The sequence below is a fragment of the Lygodium microphyllum genome, chromosome 5 (genome assembly GCF_053477565.2).
Source record: "Lygodium microphyllum isolate KBCC chromosome 5, Lygodium_microphyllum_v1.1.10, whole genome shotgun sequence".
In the NCBI taxonomy this organism is placed as follows: Eukaryota; Viridiplantae; Streptophyta; class Polypodiopsida; order Schizaeales; family Lygodiaceae; genus Lygodium; species Lygodium microphyllum.
The window spans coordinates 84,923,495-84,944,938 of NC_141139.1; the positions used below are offsets into that span (position 1 = coordinate 84,923,495).

The following is a 21,444-nucleotide window of genomic DNA, read 5'->3' on the forward strand; positions in this document are numbered from 1 at the left end:
ATTGACCACCTCATACACCCCACCCAAAATGGCATTGTAGAGTGCATGAACATGACTATTCAAGAAAGAGTCCGTAGTATGCTTAGTCAGGTAGGTTTACCACAATACTTTTGGGTTAAGGTAATTACTACTACCATGGATCTCATTAATAGATCCACATGCATTGCTCTTGGTGGTAGAGTTGTAGAGGTGGTATGGTCTGGAAAACCTCCCTTATATGCACACTTGCGAGTATTTGGTTGTGAGACTTTTCTGTCATATTTTGAAAGACAAGCACAATAAGTTGGATCCGAAGTCTGTCAAATAAATCTTTCTTGGATACTATGATGTAGGTGAGAGGGGCTATCATCTTTAGGATTTGGAGGCTCACAAGGTTATATGCAGCCATGATATTATCTTCCATGAGGATATGATGCATATGAGACTACAATAGGTGATTAAGATATGTAGGGTGATCTTTCAAGAGGAGCCTCTTGTTACTATATAGCTAGTCCAACTGAGATAGCCTACCGTAGTTGTTGATGATGTAGTGGCATAGGATCCATGTGTTATGTAAGATCATGATGTTGGACAGAGAGCACAAGCCATATAGGCCCCACATCCACCTTTGAGGTGCCTTGTTAGAGCTTCACGTCCTTTTGATCACTACAAGCCCTCTATGGATTATGTCATGATGACAAACTCTATTAAGCCACTTACTTATGAGGAGGCTATGCACAAAGGTGATTCTCACTCTCGAGAGAGGACTATTTAGTTTGCATTGTAGAAGAACCATGCATGGGACTTGGTTTCCTTGTTGCTTGATGGAAAGTGTGCATTGCCATGCAAGTGGATGTACAAGTTGAAGAGTATCCTTGGTCACCCTAAGCCAACACATAAGACTAGATTGGTTTCTAAGGGCTTTAAGAAAGAAAAGGAAGTCGATTTTGATGAGATCTTCTCTCCTCTAGAGTCAAAATGATTGCCTTATGCTTGGTCTTGGCCTTGGTTACTCAATTGGATTTGGATCTTTTATTAGATGGATGTTAAGATATCTTTCTTACATGGGAACCAGCATGAGGACATTTATATGTAGCACCCTAATAACAATATATATTATCATAATTAAATTTCATTATATATGCTATTTTAAAGTTTAATTAAATTATTAACTATAATCATCTAACACATAAGCACATGTTAGCTAATATATTAACTAAATTGCATGTGTCAATTAAGCTCTTTAGGAGATAACAATATTACATGAACTTTCACACTAGTCTTGTAGCAAAAAGGTCACTTTTGTGGCCATTTGGACCCTATAAAAAAAAATATCATTTCTCATCACAATGAGAAAGATTGAGAAGAAAGTGTTTTAGGAAACATGATCAACACAATATAGTAGTTGGAATTTATATTTCTATGTCCACCTTTGAAACTATTTTCATAGAAAATTGAAAAGTTTTAGTGTTTCTAAGCAAAACCATCTCAAATTGTTTTTTTGTTAGGTTAAAACTTGCATAAAAAGTACTTTGATATGTATACTATGCCTTCTAGCAAGAGATTCACAGTTAATAAAACTATCAACTTCTATAAGAGCTTTAGATAGCATTGCCTTGACTAAATTTCATACACTTTTGAAAATCCAATTTTTGTAACAACACAACATCATTCAACATGGCAACAAATCAACACTTTTAGCTATTAAAACTTATTGACTTCAACTAAATTCTATACAACATGATTGCATCACACAAATGGTACATTCACTACACACGCCTTGAGATCTAGTTGTATTCACATGACACAATTGCATCACACAAGTAGGATGCCGAGTCTAATGACACAAATGGGATGTTAATCTCACACAAACCTTCAATTGTGATCAAGTACATCAACATATAGGACATTGATCCACAAGCACTTTTAGTTTGTAATTGACTACTGTAACATTAAATGAACAAGATACTAATCAAACAAACCTTTAATTGCAATTCTATTGGTAGAAATGTATTTTGAGTGTACATCATCTATAAACCTAGATGAAGTGCTAGTTTGCATGCATGGACACACACAATACAAAATTCTATGCATTATATAATATAGATCACTAATTTATGTGTAATGTAGAGTTAGTAAATTGAGAAATACCTATCATTGGTGTAGTCAATTAGATCCCACATGACGGTATTGGAGTGCACATCATGTGATGTGCATGTATGAAGGAGCCATAGGATGAGGTGGAGGTAGGGGACAAGAAGGTGTTGCTTATGAGGATGAGGACCGAAGGGGCTAGGAGGAGAAGGGTGGAGAGAGGAACTGCACTACATTGCCATTAGGCTAAAGTTGAAGTTGCTGAATGTAGAGGCGGCAGTGAAGGCAACGGAGAAGGCATTGGTTGACTCCTATGAGGGATGTTCATGTCTAAGCCGATTTTGAGCCAACATTTTTTCTTTTTACTGAAGCGGGCTTGTTGCAAATGTACTACATCCATTGTTATAGGAGCTATTCTAAGTCTTCAGCAGTAGTTCCAATGAAATGCTACTCTAGTCGAGTGGGTTCGTTTTTTCAGAGCATGAGAGCTTTTTGCTTTTATTGAATTTTGGCTTTTAATTTAAAAATTTTCAAAATTTATTCCAAAAGAAAGAGAAAAAAGATAAATTAAAAGCTGCACGTGTAAAGACTTATTGTGAATTGCTTAAGGCGAAAGTCCCACGCTGATCTGTGCGGGTGGCAGACGTTATGCTGATGTGCGGGTATGTGATGCGTAATGTGACAGGTACACAGTCTTGCTGGTGAGAGAGACAATGGGGTGAGGAGAGGGGTCTGGGATGCAGGCGGAGCTGCCTGCGGTGATCGGAACCTTGGTGGGCCTCCTCAGGAAGTGCAGGGCAAAGAAGGACCTGCTCCACGCCCAGCGCCTGCACGCCCACCTGCGCCGCCGCCGCCTCGACTCCCACCCCGTCCTCGGCAACTACCTCGTCCCGCTCCTCGCTGACTGCGGCAGCCTCCACGCCGCCCAGCTCGCATTCGACCGCCTCCCATGCCGCTCTGATGAGCGCTCCTGGACCGCCCTCATCTCGGCGTACGTCGACGCTCAAAAACCCCAGCATGCCCTCCACCTCTACCGCCGCATGCAGGCTGAGAACTCTGCCCGGCCCAACAAGTTCACCTATCTCGCCCTCCTTCGCGCCTGTGCCCGGCTCGAGGATCCTGAGAACACCCGGCTCTTGCATGCAGAGACCGCCCTGCGGGGCCTGGAATCAGAACTCTACCTTGGCAGCACATTGGTTGACACCTATGCAAAGTGCGGCCTGCTTGATGAAGCACACCGAGTGTTTGAGCAGCTGCCTACGAGAGATGCAGTCTCCTGGAACGCACTAATCACGGGGTATGCTGAACATGGGCCTGTACAGGAGGTCTTGAAGTGTTATGAACAGATGAAGCTAGAAGGCGTGTCTGCTGACCCTTTCACATTTGCCTGCGGCTTGAAAGCGTGTGGCATGACATGTGATTTGGTGTCCGGTCTTGAGATGCATGATGAAGCAGTCAAAAGGGGATGGGAAACCGAACTCTATATTGGCAGCACCCTGGTCGATATGTACAGTAAATGTGCTTCACTTGTGGAAGCAAAACAAGCGTTTGACAGAATGCCAAGAAGAAATGCAGTTGCATGGAATGCTTTGATTGCTGGTTATGCTGATCACCAGCTTGGTGATGAGGCCAAAAGTTTTTTCCAGAGAATGCAGCAGGAGGGCATGTCGCCTGATTCTATCACTTTCCTTTCTTGCTTGAAAGTTTGTCTCTCTTCAGAAGCCTTAGGGACTGGCAGAGAATTACACACTGAAGTAATCAAGAGAGGCATGGAAAAAGATTCATATATGGGCAGCACATTCATCGATTTATATACTAAGTGCTGCTCCTTTGATGAAGCAAAGCAAATCTTGAAACAACTACCAGCTCGTTGCACAGTTACTTGGAATGCACTGATCGCAGGATATTCTTCCCAGGGGCTTGGAGAGGAAGTGCTGGACTGCTTCCAACAGATGCAACTGAATGGCATCTCTCCTGACTCTGTCACATTTACTTGTAGCTTGAAAGCTTGTGGCATCATAGAGGCTTTAGACGCAGGCCAGAAGATCCATACCGAAATAACACAAAGGGCATTGGAACGAGAGCTATACATGGGAAGCACGTTAGTGGATATGTATAATAAATGCAACTCAATGGTTGAAGCACGCCATGTTTTTGACTGGCTTCATGAGCGGGATACAGTCTCGTGGAATGCTCTGATTGCAGGTTATGCAGAGTATGGGTGTGTTGAGGAAGTTTTAGCCTGTTTTAAGAAGATACAGCTTGAAAGCATGGCCATGGATACTGCTACTTTTGTTTGCAGCTTGAAAGCTTGTGGGTCCATCCAAGCACTAGAAACTGGGCGAGAAATACATTTTCAAGCAACCATAAGGGGATTGGAAAGAGAGCCTCTTGAAGGAAATGCAGTGGTGGATATGTACGCAAGATGTGGATCACTTGCAGAAGCACAAGCTATCTTTGATTGGCTTCCAGTTCAACATGCAACTTCATGGAATGCACTCATTGCAGGATATGCTGAAGCTGGACGTGATAAGGATGTCTTGAATTCCTTTTGTCAAATGCAGCTTGCAGGGGTTAGCATAGATGCTGTAGCATTTGTTGGTAGCTTGCAAGCTTGTGGGAGTTTAGAAGCAGTAGAAACTGGCCGTGAAATACACACAGAAATTGCCAAAAGGGGTTTCGATAGTGAGCAATATATTAGTGGCACATTGGTGGATCTTTACAGCAAATGTGGCTCTTTTGCAGAAGCACGTCATTTATTAGATAGGTTATCAGTACGTAATGCTGTTTGTTGGTCTGCATTGATTGCAGGATATGCCAAACAAGGGCTGGATGGGGAAGTGTTGAAGTGTTTCCAGGAAATGCAGCTGGAAGGTCTGCCTGCAGATGCTGGAGTATTTGTTATCTGCTTAAAAGCTTGTGGCATGCTAGGAGCTTTAAATATAGGCCGAGAAATCCATGCAGAGATCAAGAAATTAGGATTGGAAAGAGATCCAATTGTTGGCAATATGTTGATAGAGATGTATGGAAGGTGTGGCTCGGCTGTAGAAGCACATGAAGTTTTTGACCAGCTACCTGTCCGGGATGTTGTAACATGGACTGCCATGATCAAGGCTTATGGTGAGAACCATAAAGCTGACCTGGCTATACTATGTTTTGAGGAGATGCAACAACAGGGTTTGAAGCCAGATTCTATTACATTTAGCTGTCTTCTTGCTGCATGCAGCCATGCAAGTCTCATTCAGAAGGGCCAAGAGTACTTTAAGGTTATGAGAGAGCATTATGATATTGAGCCAACACCAGAACATTATGCTTGCATGGTGGATCTTTTTGTAAGATCAGGAAACACCTTTGAGATGGAAAAATTTCTGACAGGGATGCAGTGCCAGCCATCTTCTTATGTAATTGTGATGGATCTTCTTAGTGCATGTAAAACCTACGGGGAACTTGAACTTGGAGAAAGATGCTTTCAGCAGCTTGTGGAAATGAAACAAGAAGATGCTGCATCATACTTGCTGATGGCTGACATCTATGCTGGTGCTGGGAGGTGTAATGATGCAAGCAGAATAGAGGAGACAAGGAGGCTTATAGGTTCCAAGAAAAAACCTGGTAGTGCAATGATTGAGCTGAGCAAAATGTCATACGAGTTTGTTGTTGGTACAAACCAGAGTGAGGACATGTTGGAGATATTAGGAAGTTTGAGTTTACTCATGAGAGGTGAGGGATATGTACCAAAATTACATTCATTCTCGAGACCTATCTCAGATGAAGAGAAAGAAGTCACATTTCATGAGTTTGTAGCAGCATGCTCGTCGTGTCTAAGAGGCAATAAGGATATCATTGTGCCTCATAAAGCTCGGGCTATGCATTAAGAAAACAACTTGATGACATTGCTATTTAAAGTGTGGTCTGAGTGTTTTGGATGTTGCTGGTCCTGTTCACCTGCTCAGTTGCTTTTGAGCACTGCACTTCTTTGTAGATTGCTTTGCACAGTAACACACATTTCATTCAATCCATGAACTGGGATGCAAGAGTACATCAGCAGTGGAAGGTGGGTATGGTGATCAAGTATTGGGGCATGCCACTTTGGTGGAGCTTAACACAAGGTCTGCTGTGGACAAGCAGGGTTTTGCCACTCCAAGGTTATAGAACATACAAAGGGGTCCCATTTCTTCAAGGCCAGCTTGGAGCTAAGATAATTGCTCTGAGAGATCTACACAATAGGACTGATCCGATCTGCAGAAAAGAAGAAATTATTCTAAAGTGCAGTGCTCATAAGGGGTAGACAAGTTTGAAATCTTTATCTGTTGCAATGTCATCAAAGGATTGTCAAAACAACCTAGAAGATAATGCCTGCCATCTCAAACTGAGCAAGCTGCAGAGAGTCAGGTGACACAGCGACAAGAAAATAATCATATCATGACCAAGGAGATTCAGAGAGATTCTGGGACACGTTTTCTTGTTTAGCCAGTCTGAAAAGGAAGCCTTCGGGCTGTATGTCGATATAGAGACCGGAAAGACTTGGCTAACTGCACGGTGGACTCTGCTGCGCGTGGCTCAGCACAGAAAATCAGCTTCCAACCAGTTTATATGGGCATTATATGTCCATAGGGAGTGAGAAACTCACGTAAGACCCAGCAGGCCAGGTAATCTGCACGGTAAAGGCCAGTTGAAGCAGGCAAACTATCCTGATTAGGATGTCACCCTGCATACCTGGCCTTTCGTTAATCAGTTTGCTACCCTGCCAACAAAAGCCAACTGGTTCAGGGGTACAGGGGCCAGTAATGCGGCAGGTAATTTAAGCCCCCTGATTTCACCTCACAAAATAGAGATATTTTCACAGAAATTTTGTCATGATGAGCTTCCCTATGGCAAGTAGTGCTTGGAAATAATTTCGGGCCTTGTGCTGCAGGAAACAAGGTTGATCAGCATTATCCAATTTGCATTCAAGGTTCACAGCCGCAGATGAAACACACACAGGCTTGTTCAGAAAAGCTGGACCAGAGTTAGGGCAGAAATCAAACTGCCCTGGGAGCCACTACCGTCCCTCCCCCTGGTAATAAACTATTCCAACATTTCTGGGGGACACAAGTTTATTGGTCTCCTTACCCTAGTAAATGCAGTTCCATGCAACCATAATTGCCAAAAACCAGTTTCATAAGGTTAGGAAACCTGTTTCATACCTAGATGTTTCAAAAACCTATGAAACACCTATTTTAAATTTCCAGAAAAGCCCTACCCTAAATACTGTGTTTGAACTTTTGTAATCAACATTTGTCATAGATTCATTTGACACACTAACATGGATATTGACATTGATTGCAATAATTTTTCTGGAGTTGTTGTCTATGATGCATGTATATATTGATGGCTGCTTCTATACTTAAAGCTAGTATTATCATGGATAATGGATCATGATGCATATATGTAAGAAGCTGGGAATAACAAATTAGTGTAAATAACATTGATATTATGCCATGTCACACTGACATTGGTATAAAAGGAGAGGAGATGTAAATTTTCACATCTTTTTGACACATTAATACAATTACAGTCTTTCTCTCCCATCTTGCTCACAGCTTCTATGGCTTTCCCTTCTTTCTTGTCTTTCTCTCTCTAAATCTAGTCTTTCTCTCTCCTTGTCACTCTTCTTCTCTCTCTTCTTGCAGTATTTCTCTTTTTTCTGCAGTCTTCTCTCTCCTCTTTTTCTCTTCCTAGTTCTCTCTCTGATAAGTGGTATCAAAGCATTGGTCTTTAATCCATTCTTTTCTTCTATTTTCAAACCTATTTTTCTATATCAAAATCAATTTCAGACAAAAATGGCATAAGACAGTGACTAGTGGAGTGTTGTAGATTATCTACAGTTAGTAAGAGACAACATCTGGAGATATCCAAGGTCAGATATGGCGGAGAATGGCTTAAATGACAGGACGTCATCAAATTTCATGCAAAATTGGAGGTAATTAGGGTAAAAAAGAGTTAACCGGGCTTAGTTTGGGAATAAACTGTGGTTACTTTGAAAAGAGGGAGTTCTCTTTCCTCTTTCCTGGAGTTTCCTGCAGGTTTCATGGAAGTCCAACACCAAGATCAGTTCATTTCTCTTAAATCCCTGATCTTCTTAGCCAAGAATCACCTGGACTAGATTCCCTTTACCATAAGCTTCAGAATGAGCACAAGGTTGCTCAACCTTGGCTTAGCTAGGCAGCCAGAAGCAGCCCCGAAAATTGCGGCGTAATTTTCGAGCTAATTCCAGCCTGCTCCCTGCTCAGCCTGCTCTTCCCTTCAGTCGTGGCACTCTTCCTGGTCTTTTGCAAGCATTAAACTTTAGCAAGATGAAGATTCTCAGCCCTCTTCAAGGTTCTTCAGCTTCTTTCTAAACCCTAGGTGAACAGTCCATGGCACCCATTAAAGCTTCAGCTCGACTTTCTAATTTTCAACAATTTCTTGAAGATTCTTCATTCTTTTAGCCCGTGGGATTATCTCAGCAAGGATTTTTCAACAAATTGCAAGGATTAAGCATGAAATGATTAAAGATTAAAGCTCAAGAGCTTCTATGGAGCAGAAATCTAGGGAAAACGGGTTTAATGCTTCAATTTCAAGCATTTGAAGCTTCAAGATTGTTCCTAAGTACTGAATAAATAAGCATTGGGGATTATTTTACCAACATTGGACAACCGGAGGCTCTATCAAGCATATGAGGATTGATCAAGTCATCATCAGCCATGTCAAAGATACTCTTATTCAATTCTTAATCTCTCATTAATCCAATTGCTGAGCTTAATCCATTTGATTGAGAGATTAAAAAATTGAATAATATCCATTAAATTTTCAGCCAACCTTTGCTTGAATCAATCCATTCATGAATGCAATGCTTGCTTTATGCATACTAGTTCCAATCAGTGAATTAGAGGCTTCAATCTGAAATTTCAACATAACAATTGAATCCTATTGATTGAATCTATTGATTGATGAACTTGTTTACTCTAATCTAATTGATTGGCTGAATTTCTTTTACCCAAGCTGAAATATTGAAAAAGGGTAAGTACTAGCAATCAGTGAGTCACTGAATTGCATTGATAAGATCCTTCTTCTATCCCAAACTTTTAAAATTTCATTCAATTGCATCTCATGAAAGGCTGAATAAATATTTTAGAAATGCATCTCATGTTGATTGATTAGAATACTAGCCTCTGCCATGTTGAGATTCCCACCGAGGAAAAAGGTGGATGTCGGGGGAGATAGTGGGACAAAAGAGAGGTGACCCTCCCTCACTATCAAAGATCCTGAAGGGGTGCAACCAACCGACCCGGGGGAAACTTTGCCCACCTCCCGGTGATTCGGAGCCCGTGTAGGGAGCCTGTCATACCGTTTTATCCCTCACACAGGTATAGCGAGTGGAGAATTGAAGATTGAAGACTTTCCAAAAGCTCAAGTATCTACAGGTTCAAAACAGGGTAAAACAAGAAATTTACAGGGCACTTACAGGTGGTTACAAGTACACCCTTCATTACTGAAGTACAGGTGCAGGTACTACAAGGTACCCACAGGTCCTATACACCCTTTTATTGGGTTTGGTAACCATTTGGGTTACTATTTTGCACTACAAGGTCAAAACAGGGCACTTACAGGTCTAGACAGGGTGCAGGACTGGACAGTTCAGACTCAGAAATCCAGCTACAGAATTTTCTGTCCTAAAATTGTTATAGCGTGCTATAGCTCATCTCGAAGAGGACATTCTTAGCTTCGATTTGAACTAAAAAGTTCTAAAATTGGAGTTTCCTATCAAAAGTTATAGCCGTTTTTCTGATAGGGGGTATTGCAGGACTGCACTATTATGGCAGGACATAAAGGCAAAAATAAGGTCCAGGAAGATTATGCTCAGCAAATCAGGGATTCCATGCTGGATAATACACTTCAAGAGAGCCCTGAAGAGCTTCAACAACAAGGGGAAGTCAATATACTCAATAATACTTTGTGTGCCCATGAACAAAGACATAGGGAACAACATGAGGCCATTTTGTTAAGAATGGAGCGGATGGTTTTATCTACTGATCAAACGAAGTCTTTCATTGATAAGTTGGTGGATTCAACTACTCAAACCAAGGCTTCTATTGATAAGTTGGTGGAATCTAATGAACAACTTATGGCATAAATTTCTCAATTCATGCAGTTGCAAATGGGATCAAGAGAAGCTAATGAGAAGGGTTGTTCAAACAGTGGCCCTTCAATCCCACTTCAGCCATCTAACCAAAATGGTCATGGATATGGGATTATTGGAAGAAGAGGCATTCCAAATGGTCAGTATGAAGTAGGAGAGGCTTCACAGAGGCATGATGACTATTTGGGCAGTTTGAATGGAGCCAATCCTCAAGCTTTTGGACTGCATACTCAAAATTCTAGGGGTGCTCTACCAACAGGAATATTGCATAGTAATTCTCAGCCGCCTGTTGGAAGATTTTCGTCTCAATTTGGAGGTTTCATACTTGGTAATCATGATCAGCCAATTTTGGGACAGCAACCCTTTCATGAAAGAGAGCTTAATGACAAAATTGTTCTAGCCAAATTTAATGGTCAGTCATCTTCACCATTTGATTTAGAGGAGTGGACCTCTAAGATGGAGTCCTACTTTGACATATTCCCTAAAACTGATGACATGAAGATTCACTTTGCTTCTTTGCATTTGGAGGGATTTGCCCATACTTGGTGGAGGTATATTAAGAAAGAAAACATACTTGTAGAGAATTGGGAAGCTTTCAAGGCACTTATGGCTGAAGTTTTTGTTTCTCCTCTTGAGAAAGAGAAATTAGCACGGAGATGGTATGGTTTGAAACGAAGGGGCCTAAGTGTAAGAGAGTACACTAACCAATTCCTCAACCTGACCATGTATGTGGAAAGCATTAGTGATGAGGCTAAGCTTCACAAGTTTATGTATGGTTTGGAGCTATCTTTATCAGCTGATGTTATGGCACAAAATCTTACTTCACTCTTTAAGGCTATTGAGCTTGCGGAGCGCTATGGAAGAAAGTATAGAAAAGAATTTTCATTTCAGCCTGGTTTTGGACAGCCAAAGACTGTTTTAAAGCAGGGGCAAGTTGGTAACACTTATGGCAGTAATCATGTGCCAAATGGGAGCTTACGGGTACCAACTTATCCTCCATTCAATGCTTCTAAGCCTCAAAGTAATTTCAGGACAGCAAACAGTCCAAGAGTTGATTTCAAACAGGGGGACAGCAAGCCTAAGTCCATCTCAGCCAATACAAATCCTAAATCTATTCCTATGGATCTTTATAAAGAAAGGAAGGACAAAGGCTTATGTTTCAAGTGTGGAGAAAAGTATACACCTGATCATGCTTCAAAGTGTGTATACAAAAATGTCAAACCCAAGCTTCAGAGTATGTTGGTTTTTGAGGATTTTGAAGATGACATAGATGAAGCTAATACAATGGCACTTAATGCTGAAAATGAAGATCTTGAGGAGGAAGTTGGGCAGGAGTATTTTTATGATCCAGCCGACTCTTTTTCTTTTAATCCAGGTGGAAGTGTTTCGTTTGACCCAGGTGGAACTTGTGATGAGTCGCTTGCTGCCACTAATTGTTCTATCTCTATGGATGCTTGGATAGGATCTAAGAGCCCTAATATACTCCGTATGAAGGGAAGCATATGTGGAAAGCCAATGTTCATCTTGATAGACAGTGGCAGTACTCATAGTTTTGTGAATAAGTCCATCATGGACAAGCTAAATTGTGTTCCCACAGATTTACAGCAGCCCATTAGAGTTCAAGTGGCTAATGGTGAAGAGGAAATCAGTACACAGATTTGCCCACAGGTTTCTTTATAGTTGGCTAAAAATTTTGAAGCCAAGGTAAACCTGATTACTCTGGAAATGAGGCTTATAGATATTGTACTTGGTTGTGATTGGTTGATGACACTAGACAGGATCACTATGGATTTCTCACAGTTGTATATGGAGTTTATCTCCAATGGATAGCCTATCCATTTACAGGGAATTCCTAGTAGATCAGATTTTCAGCTTATCACCATTCAACAACTCAAAAGAGAGTACAAGAAGTGCTCACAAATATTTGTTTTGCATTTGAATAAAGAAACACAAGATCAGCCCAATAATTCAGCCAACCATCCAGCCTTGATAGCTCTTCTTGAGGAGTATAGAGATTTGTTTGAAGTACCTACTTCATTGCCTCCTAAGAGAGCAGTGGATCACCCCATTGATTTGGAGCCCAACTCAAAGACAATCAATAAGCAACCTTACAGATTATCAAAGTGTGAACGAGAGGAAGTAGCCAAGCAAATCAAGGAGCTTCTTGAAATGGGATTCATTGAGCCAAGTTTTTCACCTTATGCGTTCCCAGTCCTGTTAGTCAAAAAGAAAGATGGATCTTTCAGAATGTGCATTGACTACAGGGATCTCAATAAGATCACAGTGAAGAAGAGGTATTCTATACCCAGGATTGATGATTTGCTTGATGAGCTTAAGAGGGCTCGATTTTTTACGAAGATTGATTTGAGGTCAAGGTATTATCAGATTCGCATGCGAGAGGGTGATGAAGTCAAGACTGCTTTCAGGACTGATCGTGGGCTCTATCATTTCTTAGTAATGCCATTTGGTCTTACAAACGCTCCAGCTACCTTCCAAAGCCTGATAAATAAGATTTTACAACCTTTCCTCTTTCAGTTTGTCTTGGTGTTCTTTGACGACATCTTGATCTATAGCAAGACTTTACAGGATCACTTGACACATATGAGGAGGGTTTTTGATGTATTGAGACATCATAGGCTTTTTGCTAAGGAGAAGAAGTGTTCTTTCATGCAGACTGAAGTGGAATACTTCGGACATATTGTCAGTGAAAAAGGAATACAGGCTGATCCCAAAAAGGTGCAATGCATAAGAGATTGGCCAACGCCTACTACTACTACCTCTCTTAGAGGATTCCTTGGTTTATCTTCATTCTATCACCGATTTATTAAGCATTATGCGGCAATTGCCGCTCCTTTGATTGACAGGTTGAAGAATGAGGCTTTCTTTTGGGATGCTCTTGCAGATAGTAGCTTCAACCAGTTAAAGGAACTCCTTACCTCTGCTCCTATCTTAGTATGTTCGGACTTTTCCAAAGAATTTACTATACAGTGTGATGCTAGTGGCCGTGGCATTGGGGCTGTTTTGCTTCAGGAGCATGGAGTAATTGCATTTGAGAGCCGTAAGCTTACAGATAAAGAAATGGCCATGAATGTTTATGACTAGGAGATGTTGGTTATCTTGCATGTAATCAAGAAGTGGCACCATTACTTATATGGCAGCCGATTCAGAGTACATAGTGATCACATGGTACTTAAGTATTTCCTTACTTAGTCCAATCTTACTCCAAAGCAACGTTGTTGGGTAGCTACATTACAGAATTATGATTTTGACATCACTCATACAAGGGGCAAAGATAACATAGTGACTGATTTTCTCTCGTATGTGGGCCTGCAAAGTTTCAGCTATGACAGAATTACATAATGATTGGATTGAAGAATTATAGGAGGTCTATCTTCTAGATGAGGAATTCAGCCAAATCTTTCAAAAATTACAGCAAGGTCTTATGGAAGAAAACTCGCATTACCAGCTTAAAAATGGTCTTATTTGGTGGAAAGGCAAGATTGTTATTGCCTCTACTTCTTCTTTTAAGCGGAAAATTATGGAGGAGTTACATTCTTCGCCTCTAGCTGGACATTTAGGAGTTTTCAAGACCTATGACAGGATCAATAAAAGCTTTTATTGGAAAGGACTGTGGAAAGATGTCAAGGACTTTGTTATGAAGTGTATGCCTTGTCAGCAAAATAAGGACAGCACCCATAAGCCAGGAGGCTTGTTGCAGCCATTGCCTATTCCTATGGGTAAATGGACTCATATTACTATGGATTTCATTACTGGCTTACCTACTACCAAGAAGGGATGGAATAGTATTTATGTGGTGGTAGATAGACTCACCAAGGTAGCCCATTTTATTCCAACCAAGATTCAGTTTATTGTTTCTTAAATAGCCAGCTAGTTTATGGAGCAGATTTTTAGACTGCATGGATTACCGCAGGTGATTGTCCATGATAGAGACTCAAAGTTTATGAGTAACTTTTGGTAGGCGGTATTTACATCTATGGGCACTAAATCGACTCCATCTATGGCTTATTATCCTCAAACTGATGGACAGACAGAGAGAGTTAATAAATGGTTGGAGACTTATCTTCGTCATTTTTGCTATGATGTCTAAAGCTCATAGGATTCTTGGTTACACTTGGCTGAGTTTGCTTATAATAATTCCACTCATGTGAGCATAGGAGTTTCACCCTTTGAGGCTTTGTATGGTTACAAGGTGCCCTTACCCCCAGTTATCTTTAATGAAAAGATCAATTCTCATGGGAAGGAAGAGTTGGAAAGAATGGAGACCCTTCTTCAGCAATGTAAGGTGAATCTAAGGAAGGCTCAAGATCAAATGAATATGTATGTTGATGAGAAGAGGAGGCCCTTAGAGTTCTAAGAAGGAGAGCTGGTTTTGTTGAAGGTATCCAAATCCAAGTACTCTACGTTAAAAGATGGATCTAGTAATAAGCTTGTCCACAGGTTTTATGGCCCTTACCGGATCCTTAAGCGAATTGGAGATTTGGCAGACCAGAGCTTCCCTCTTTTATAAAGATTCATAATGTCTTCCATGTTAGTCAGCTCAAGCCCTATTATGGTGATCCAGTGGATATAGTTGATGAGCTGCCACCTATTGATGAAGACGGTCTTATTCAGTACATCCCAGAGGCTGTTATAGGTCAGCGTGAAAAGAAGCTTCGATCACGTTCTATTGTGGAATATTTGATAAATGGAGAGGTTTACCACCTGAAGAAGCTTCTTGGAGACCCGATTCTATATTGGATGAGTATTCTTACTTGAGGAATACATTGGTGGCTGAAGCTTATTGCTTATGGAGCTAGTAATGATGCAGACTGGTTCAGGACAGCACGCTGTTTTAGAACAGTTTTTATCGTGCCTAATTTTCAGAATTAAGCTATCTACATGGACTTAAAAATATTCTTCAAGAGCTTCGTTTTGATATATGGTACGTTTCATTTGGACACTTCTACTAGAAGTTATGACAGATTTGGTCCAGCAGGGTCTGTTTACACAGCAAGCTGTCTACTTTGTTTCAAGATTATTTATTGAAGACTTTATGGCTCCATATGCTTCTGAAGTATTCCAAATCATGTATATAGCTGGGGCTTACTTCCCTTCTTCAATTTCAGCTCATGTAGTTGGTCATACTTCATTCATTTCCCATTTGTAAAGCTGTAAAAAACAGAGTAGTACTCTGTTCTATCCATCTTTTTCTAGTTGTTTCCAGGTTTGTTTTTGAGGACAAAAACTTTTGGGAAGGGATGGATTGTAAGAAGCTGGGAATAACAAATTAGTGTAAATAACATTGATATTATGCCATGTCACACTGACATTGGTATAAAAGGAGAGGAGATGTAATTTCACATATTTTTGACACATTAATACAATTATAGTTTTTCTCTCCCATCTTGCTCACAGCTTCTATGGCTTCCCCTTCTTTACTGTCTTTCTCTCTCTAAATCTAGTCTTTCTCTCTCCTTGTTATTCTTCTTCTCTCTCTTCCTGCAGTCTTTCTCTCTCTTTTGCAGTCTTCTCTCTCCTCTTTCTCTCTCCCTAGTTCTCTCTTTGACAATATATACGCTGATGCTATGTTGAATCTCTATTTGCATTATGTAGAATCATGAATCATAATAAATTACAATATATGAGTTACACTTTACACGTATAAAGTTTCATGGTAGTTTTCTTCCATCTCGAATGAAACCTGTTTCTAGTGTTTTAGGAAACTCGTATATAACCTATGAAACCTGTTTCATGTGTTCCGTTTCAAAAACCCTTGGCAGCTATGCATACAACGTGCACCCCCCTAATTTTAGGTCAAGCAGAGATATTTTTAAAAAAAGTCATGGGGAGCTTCACTATGACAACTAGTGTTTTGCAAAATTTATTCTCAAGCTTTGCACTGCAAGGAATAAAGACGATCATTTGAGATCAATTGATGTACATGGTTTAAAAATTGGCTGCAGGAGAAACACGTACAGGCTGGTTCAACAAGGAACATGTGAGGGCCAAGGGAGGGGATTGAACTGCTATGGGCTGAGAGACTTACAAGTAATTCTTTATAGACCAAAAAGACACCCCGCACATCACATTACCATCCTTGGAATATAACTATTGCAACATTCTGGAGGTGTCTCTGGCATCTTAACCTAGTAGTTGGCCTAGTGCAGTTCCATGGAAAGGATTACTTTATCACAGCTGAAATCAGCAATGTTTGCTCATGGTTCATCAAGCACAAAGAAATACCTAGAAATATGGCATAAGAGAGTGGGGCATGTAAATATTCAGCGGATGCAATTTACGTAGAAGAGACAGCTTGTTACTAGCTTATCGAAGTTTACTTATACTGATCTTGGTCGTGTATGTGATGCCTGTCAATTTAGTAAACAGTCGCGATTGCCTTTTGTCAGGCATGCACGAAACAGCATGAGACCTTTACAGTTGGTCCATTTTGATGTGTGGGGGCCATCCCATAATGCATCTATGGGAGGCTCTAAATACTATGTGACCTTCATAGATGACTTTAGTTACTATACTTGGGTTTATATACTGAAAGCAAAGGATGAGGTGTTTGCCATTTTTAAACAGTTAAATACATAGGCATGGGCCCTGTGTTCATCCACAACAGTACTGTGGCCAAGAGCTGTGAGAATCAGAGGTGAATCCCCTCAAAGAGAGGGTGTCCTAAAGAACATCCTCTGTGTTTCTCTGAAGTATTTACCAGTAGCCCACCACTTATAGCTGTGGAGAAATGTTCAATTAACACGTCTGGTGGAAAAGGCTACCACTTTTAACTTCCCAGCAAATGTTCAATCAAGTATCATGGCCAGTGGAAAAGTAGCTCACTGGCTTATGTCAAATAGTTGATTGTGGTGAGGGCCATTGTTCTTGTAGCTATTAGTCTACTTGGGAAAGGTAATCAGCACTGTAATATTGTTGGTAAGTGTTTATGTAGACTGCTGATGCAAATGCAATCTGCATTCTGAGTCTGGACAGTGATTTGTATTTGAGACTATATCAATTTGAGAATTTTCAAATGAAAATATAGGTAAGTAGTGTGATAGTTTCACACCAATGAAATTTTTTAGCTGATAGTGGATTAAAACTTTGCATCACTTTGCTACCTGGAGGTAGTCTTCAAATCAGCAGAGTCAAATTGCAGCATGTTAAGTACATGAAGCAATGCAAAAAGAAAGAGGGAATTTGTCCATTTCACCAATTAAGGTAACTTACTTCTGTAGTGGTACATGCCATGTCACCTTTCCTCTTGAATGTAATTTCTTCACACGCATTGAACTTAAAACTGTTGTGAAAATGAGTCTCTCCTGGGATTAATGTTATGTTATGAGTTGAAAACTTGTTATGAGTTGAAAACTTATGAGGAGAATATGCATATTTTTGTGAAGGGGCTGTGTAATGTGAACTTCCTGAGGAGAATACCTTCTGTGAATGGGGAGAGTTAAAAAATTTATGGATCTTTGGCTAGCTTCCTTGCTTTTGAGAGTTGTGTACTAGAGCATACTGGCTGGCAGAAATTCTCAGGTGTGTGTGCTAGGGATTTTCTGCATGACGTGGTTTGGTGAGTGGCTGCCAGTTAATCTTTGCTGTCAACATATAGGTTCAAGGTATGGTGCCTAGACAAGACCCTAGGCAGGTGTGATGTATGACATGTCTGTTAAATGTCAATTGTTTCCATTCTGTAATTGGTGATTATTCTAAGTGTTTTATGTAAACAAGGGAAAAATATCCAAATGCTAAAAAAACTAAGGGTTTTGGGTAAAACATATTGTCAAGAGGCAACTTTATACAAATGTCCCAAGGAATAAAACATGCACTTCGCATCTTGAATGAAGTACCCTTAGCAACTTGGGCTTTGAACCACACATCTGTGTTATTGTTGTTAGACTATGTTGAAGAAGGTTGGAGAACTGAGGCAAAAGCTCATGCCCAACTGATCATGAATTGATGTAAAAGTATAGTTTTAGTACTTAGGTGAAACTCATACTTATCTGCATATATCTCAGAGTGCTAGTACACGGAGTAGTGACCTCATGGTAAGACATATTGTTGGCACAATACCTTGGATGCATGCTGAATATGCCAGAGGTCATATGAGAGTTGTCCAAAATTGGACTGGAAGTGTTACCTCCCCCTTGAGCATCAGGCAATACTCCAAACCCCTTGCTTTGTTGAATCTGGCCGAGTTTGTGAACAAAAGTTGGCTCTAACTAAAAGGCATCTGAGTAAAGTTGCAACAATTGAGGATGGTCTGCTAAGTCATTCTCTTTCATCCACTTTGCATCTATTGTTGAAGCAATGGTGAAGCTTCACCAAGAAGCACATGGAAACTTCACCTCTAACTTTAGCTGCCTTAAAACCTCTAGTACATTGTAGGTCTTTCTGTCCCTTAAGCATTGTAATGCTTTATGCTTTCACATTGTTGCAATTCCAACTTAACTCATATGCAACATTGCATCCAATTGACTAGCCCCTTGTGTGTACTTAACAGACTATGAGCACCAAATGCATAAGGAAACATTCTTGTTTACATACTTTGGATCATTGTAATGTGATTGTGCATGGAAATTTGCATACTACTAGCCATACCGAGATACATTTTTTCATACATTGCATGCATTACTAGTAGTATTTTTTCTCATGAAGAATACCATATGAAATATTTGCACGATCAATATTAATACCATGAGTCCCAAATATAGTGGGCCACATATATGCATTGCCAAACTTGCTGGTTTGTATCCTAGCATCATGCCAACATTGCTCTACATGGGTTTATGCATATTGCTAGTTATATTTAGATATATTGGGCCTTGTAAACCATGCATTGGTCGTTGCATATGATAAGGAGTTGTGTCATATATCCTAGCATAGAAACTAGTGCCACCACCAAAGTACCATGATTGCCCCATCATTGTATGCATGCCTTGTTCCAAAAACATTGGATTAACACTTTCAAGTTGGCCTTACATATGCATCAATTGCTCCACTGGCATCATTTGCTTATACTCACTACCCACATTTGAAGCATCATGCTATTGTATTGGCTCTTCCTTCGGTGTATTTTGCTATCCCAAAGCTCTCGAAGACGATTTCCTCTTTTTGCATTTGCTGCCCTTCTTTAAGGGTTTAAAAAGTGTATAAACTGAGGATCATTTGTTAATTGTATAAACATTTCAACTATTGCTCTCGACTAATATTTACAAATAAACTATTTTCCACATCAAGCTAAAATACTAAAAATAAAAGAAACACACTAAAATGCCAAGAAAGCTATAGCCAAGATAGCTAGGCTGCCATGAATCATGTTATCACTTGAATACAAAGGCTAATAATTATTCATGAGAGGTTACAACATAATATCCTCTTCATGCTATGGAGGGTCATAGAATCCACCCCAATGTCATGGTGGCCAAAGAGTATGCATTCTCAATGGATGGTGGGAGGTGGAAACCTCAAACAAGAAATGTTTACAATTGACAAAAGATGCATTGTAAAGAAAGCTAATTTCCACAACAAGCTAAAATAATAAAAATAAAAGAAGTGTTAGAATATCAAGCTCATACTATTCTCCTGTTAGTATGTGTGACCGACATTAGTCTTGTCCAATTGTATCAGTAAGTGTGGGACATTAAATAAGTCAGTGGTCTTAGACCCAGTGTGAATGGTCCTACAGACCTTAGTACTATTGTATACACTTACTCTATGTATGTGGTTAAGAGAATGAATGAATGAATGAAGAAGATGAGAGCATGCTTGCTCCTCACTCCGTCTCTGCTTCTCTCAATCTCAACATGGTATCAGAGCACCCATGACTGGGCTTTATGGAGTGCATATGGGAAGAAGAAGACATGAAGATTAAACTGTTAGGATTGAAGAGAACAAAGGATTGACTGTCATTTTCCTCCATTGCTCTAACACAAGGTATGCATTTGTTCATGTGAGACTCTATGCTTCATGGCATCAGTGAAGACTTGTCTGGGAGTATTTGGGAGTATCCTTGAGCACATTTGAGTGCTCATCATCATCATTATCATCAACAGTAGCTACTGGTCCAGGATCAGAAAACAGCGTGACTATGCCTATTTATGTTGATGCCTTCATGGTTTGCAAATCATCAACTCCATCATCCACAGATTGACACACAGCTTGTCTATGCTCTTTGGAAGGTCATTGAAGTTCTGGATATGTCAGTACTTGATCATGGACTCATTAATGAGCTTGAAGGACTGTTCACAGATCTGGAATAAATAATGGACTGCTGTATACAAGTAACATACAGCAGGTATGCATTTCTAACATGAGATAGGAGTATTCAAACATGCTCAGAAGTATCATTGAAGCACATGTATATACCAAGAAGACATATTGACTTAATGTCATGCATTGGAGCTGGAATTATATGAGATCTGTGAGTTTATGACACTGTCATAAACTGTCAACAATATATACCCATTGGTCTTGAAGAAATACATGCCCTCTGTTAGCTTCAGGAAGATGTATGGTATGGGATATGGATGTTGAATGTATTGGGGATTAAAACAAGCATTGAAGACTTATAAAAATTGAAATCTGAAGCTGAAATTAAATGCATTTACATTGTCTTGGCTGGGTGCAAATTGTAATTGCAATGTACATAACTGGCTATTGAAGACATCTTGTTTATGGGTGCCCATATGGTCATGCAGTGACCTTGACACTTTAAAGTGGATGTTTGGCATGTTTTTGAGCTAGTTTGGAGCTAAAAAGGCTTGACTCACTGAGCACTTGTTGAATGCAATCTATGAGCAGGAAGTTTGACACCTATACTTGTTGTTTATGCACTGGTTTGTGCCCGTATGGTTATACTTGGACTGCTACATGTACTAGCAGCTGTCTATGAAGGTTTGGGACATGTATGACAAGTATATGACTCAGTTTTGGCTTTGAATAAGCTCCTGGTCACTAACAGTTTACAGTTTTCAGACTGTATGTATTTACCTTGGCAGTGAGGTTGCAGGAGTTTAAGTTGAAGAAACTCCATAGCATATGTATTGACTGTTATACTTATGAGTTAGACCACTGGTTTGTGGACTATGTTGAGCTGTCATTGGGTTGAAATACCCTGGTTTTTTACTGCAATTAATTACAGAAAATTGTCATAAACAATTGAGGATTGAACTTGGTCAGTTATACTTGTTGGCTTGCAGGAAGTCAGG

At 40.1% G+C, this 21,444-nt stretch overlaps 1 protein-coding gene across 2 annotated transcripts; it reads left to right on the forward strand.

The window, feature by feature from the left end:
- The first annotated feature begins 2,700 nt into the window (after nucleotides 1–2,700).
- Nucleotides 2,701–16,706, forward strand: LOC148036065 (pentatricopeptide repeat-containing protein At5g27110-like). Of its 2 annotated transcripts, XM_087678070.1 has the most exons (3): nucleotides 2,701–6,866; nucleotides 6,986–7,129; nucleotides 16,195–16,706. In XM_087678070.1, exon 1 carries the CDS (start codon nucleotides 2,811–2,813, stop codon nucleotides 5,943–5,945), a length of 3,135 nt encoding a protein of 1,044 aa, XP_087534196.1. In that variant the 5' UTR covers nucleotides 2,701–2,810; the 3' UTR covers nucleotides 5,946–6,866; nucleotides 6,986–7,129; nucleotides 16,195–16,706. The 2 variants fall into 2 exon arrangements, with proteins under 2 accessions (XP_087534196.1, XP_087534195.1); XM_087678069.1 differs by lacking the exon at nucleotides 16,195–16,706 and having other exon boundaries at nucleotides 6,986–7,400.
- The last annotated feature ends 4,738 nt before the right edge of the window (nucleotides 16,707–21,444 follow it).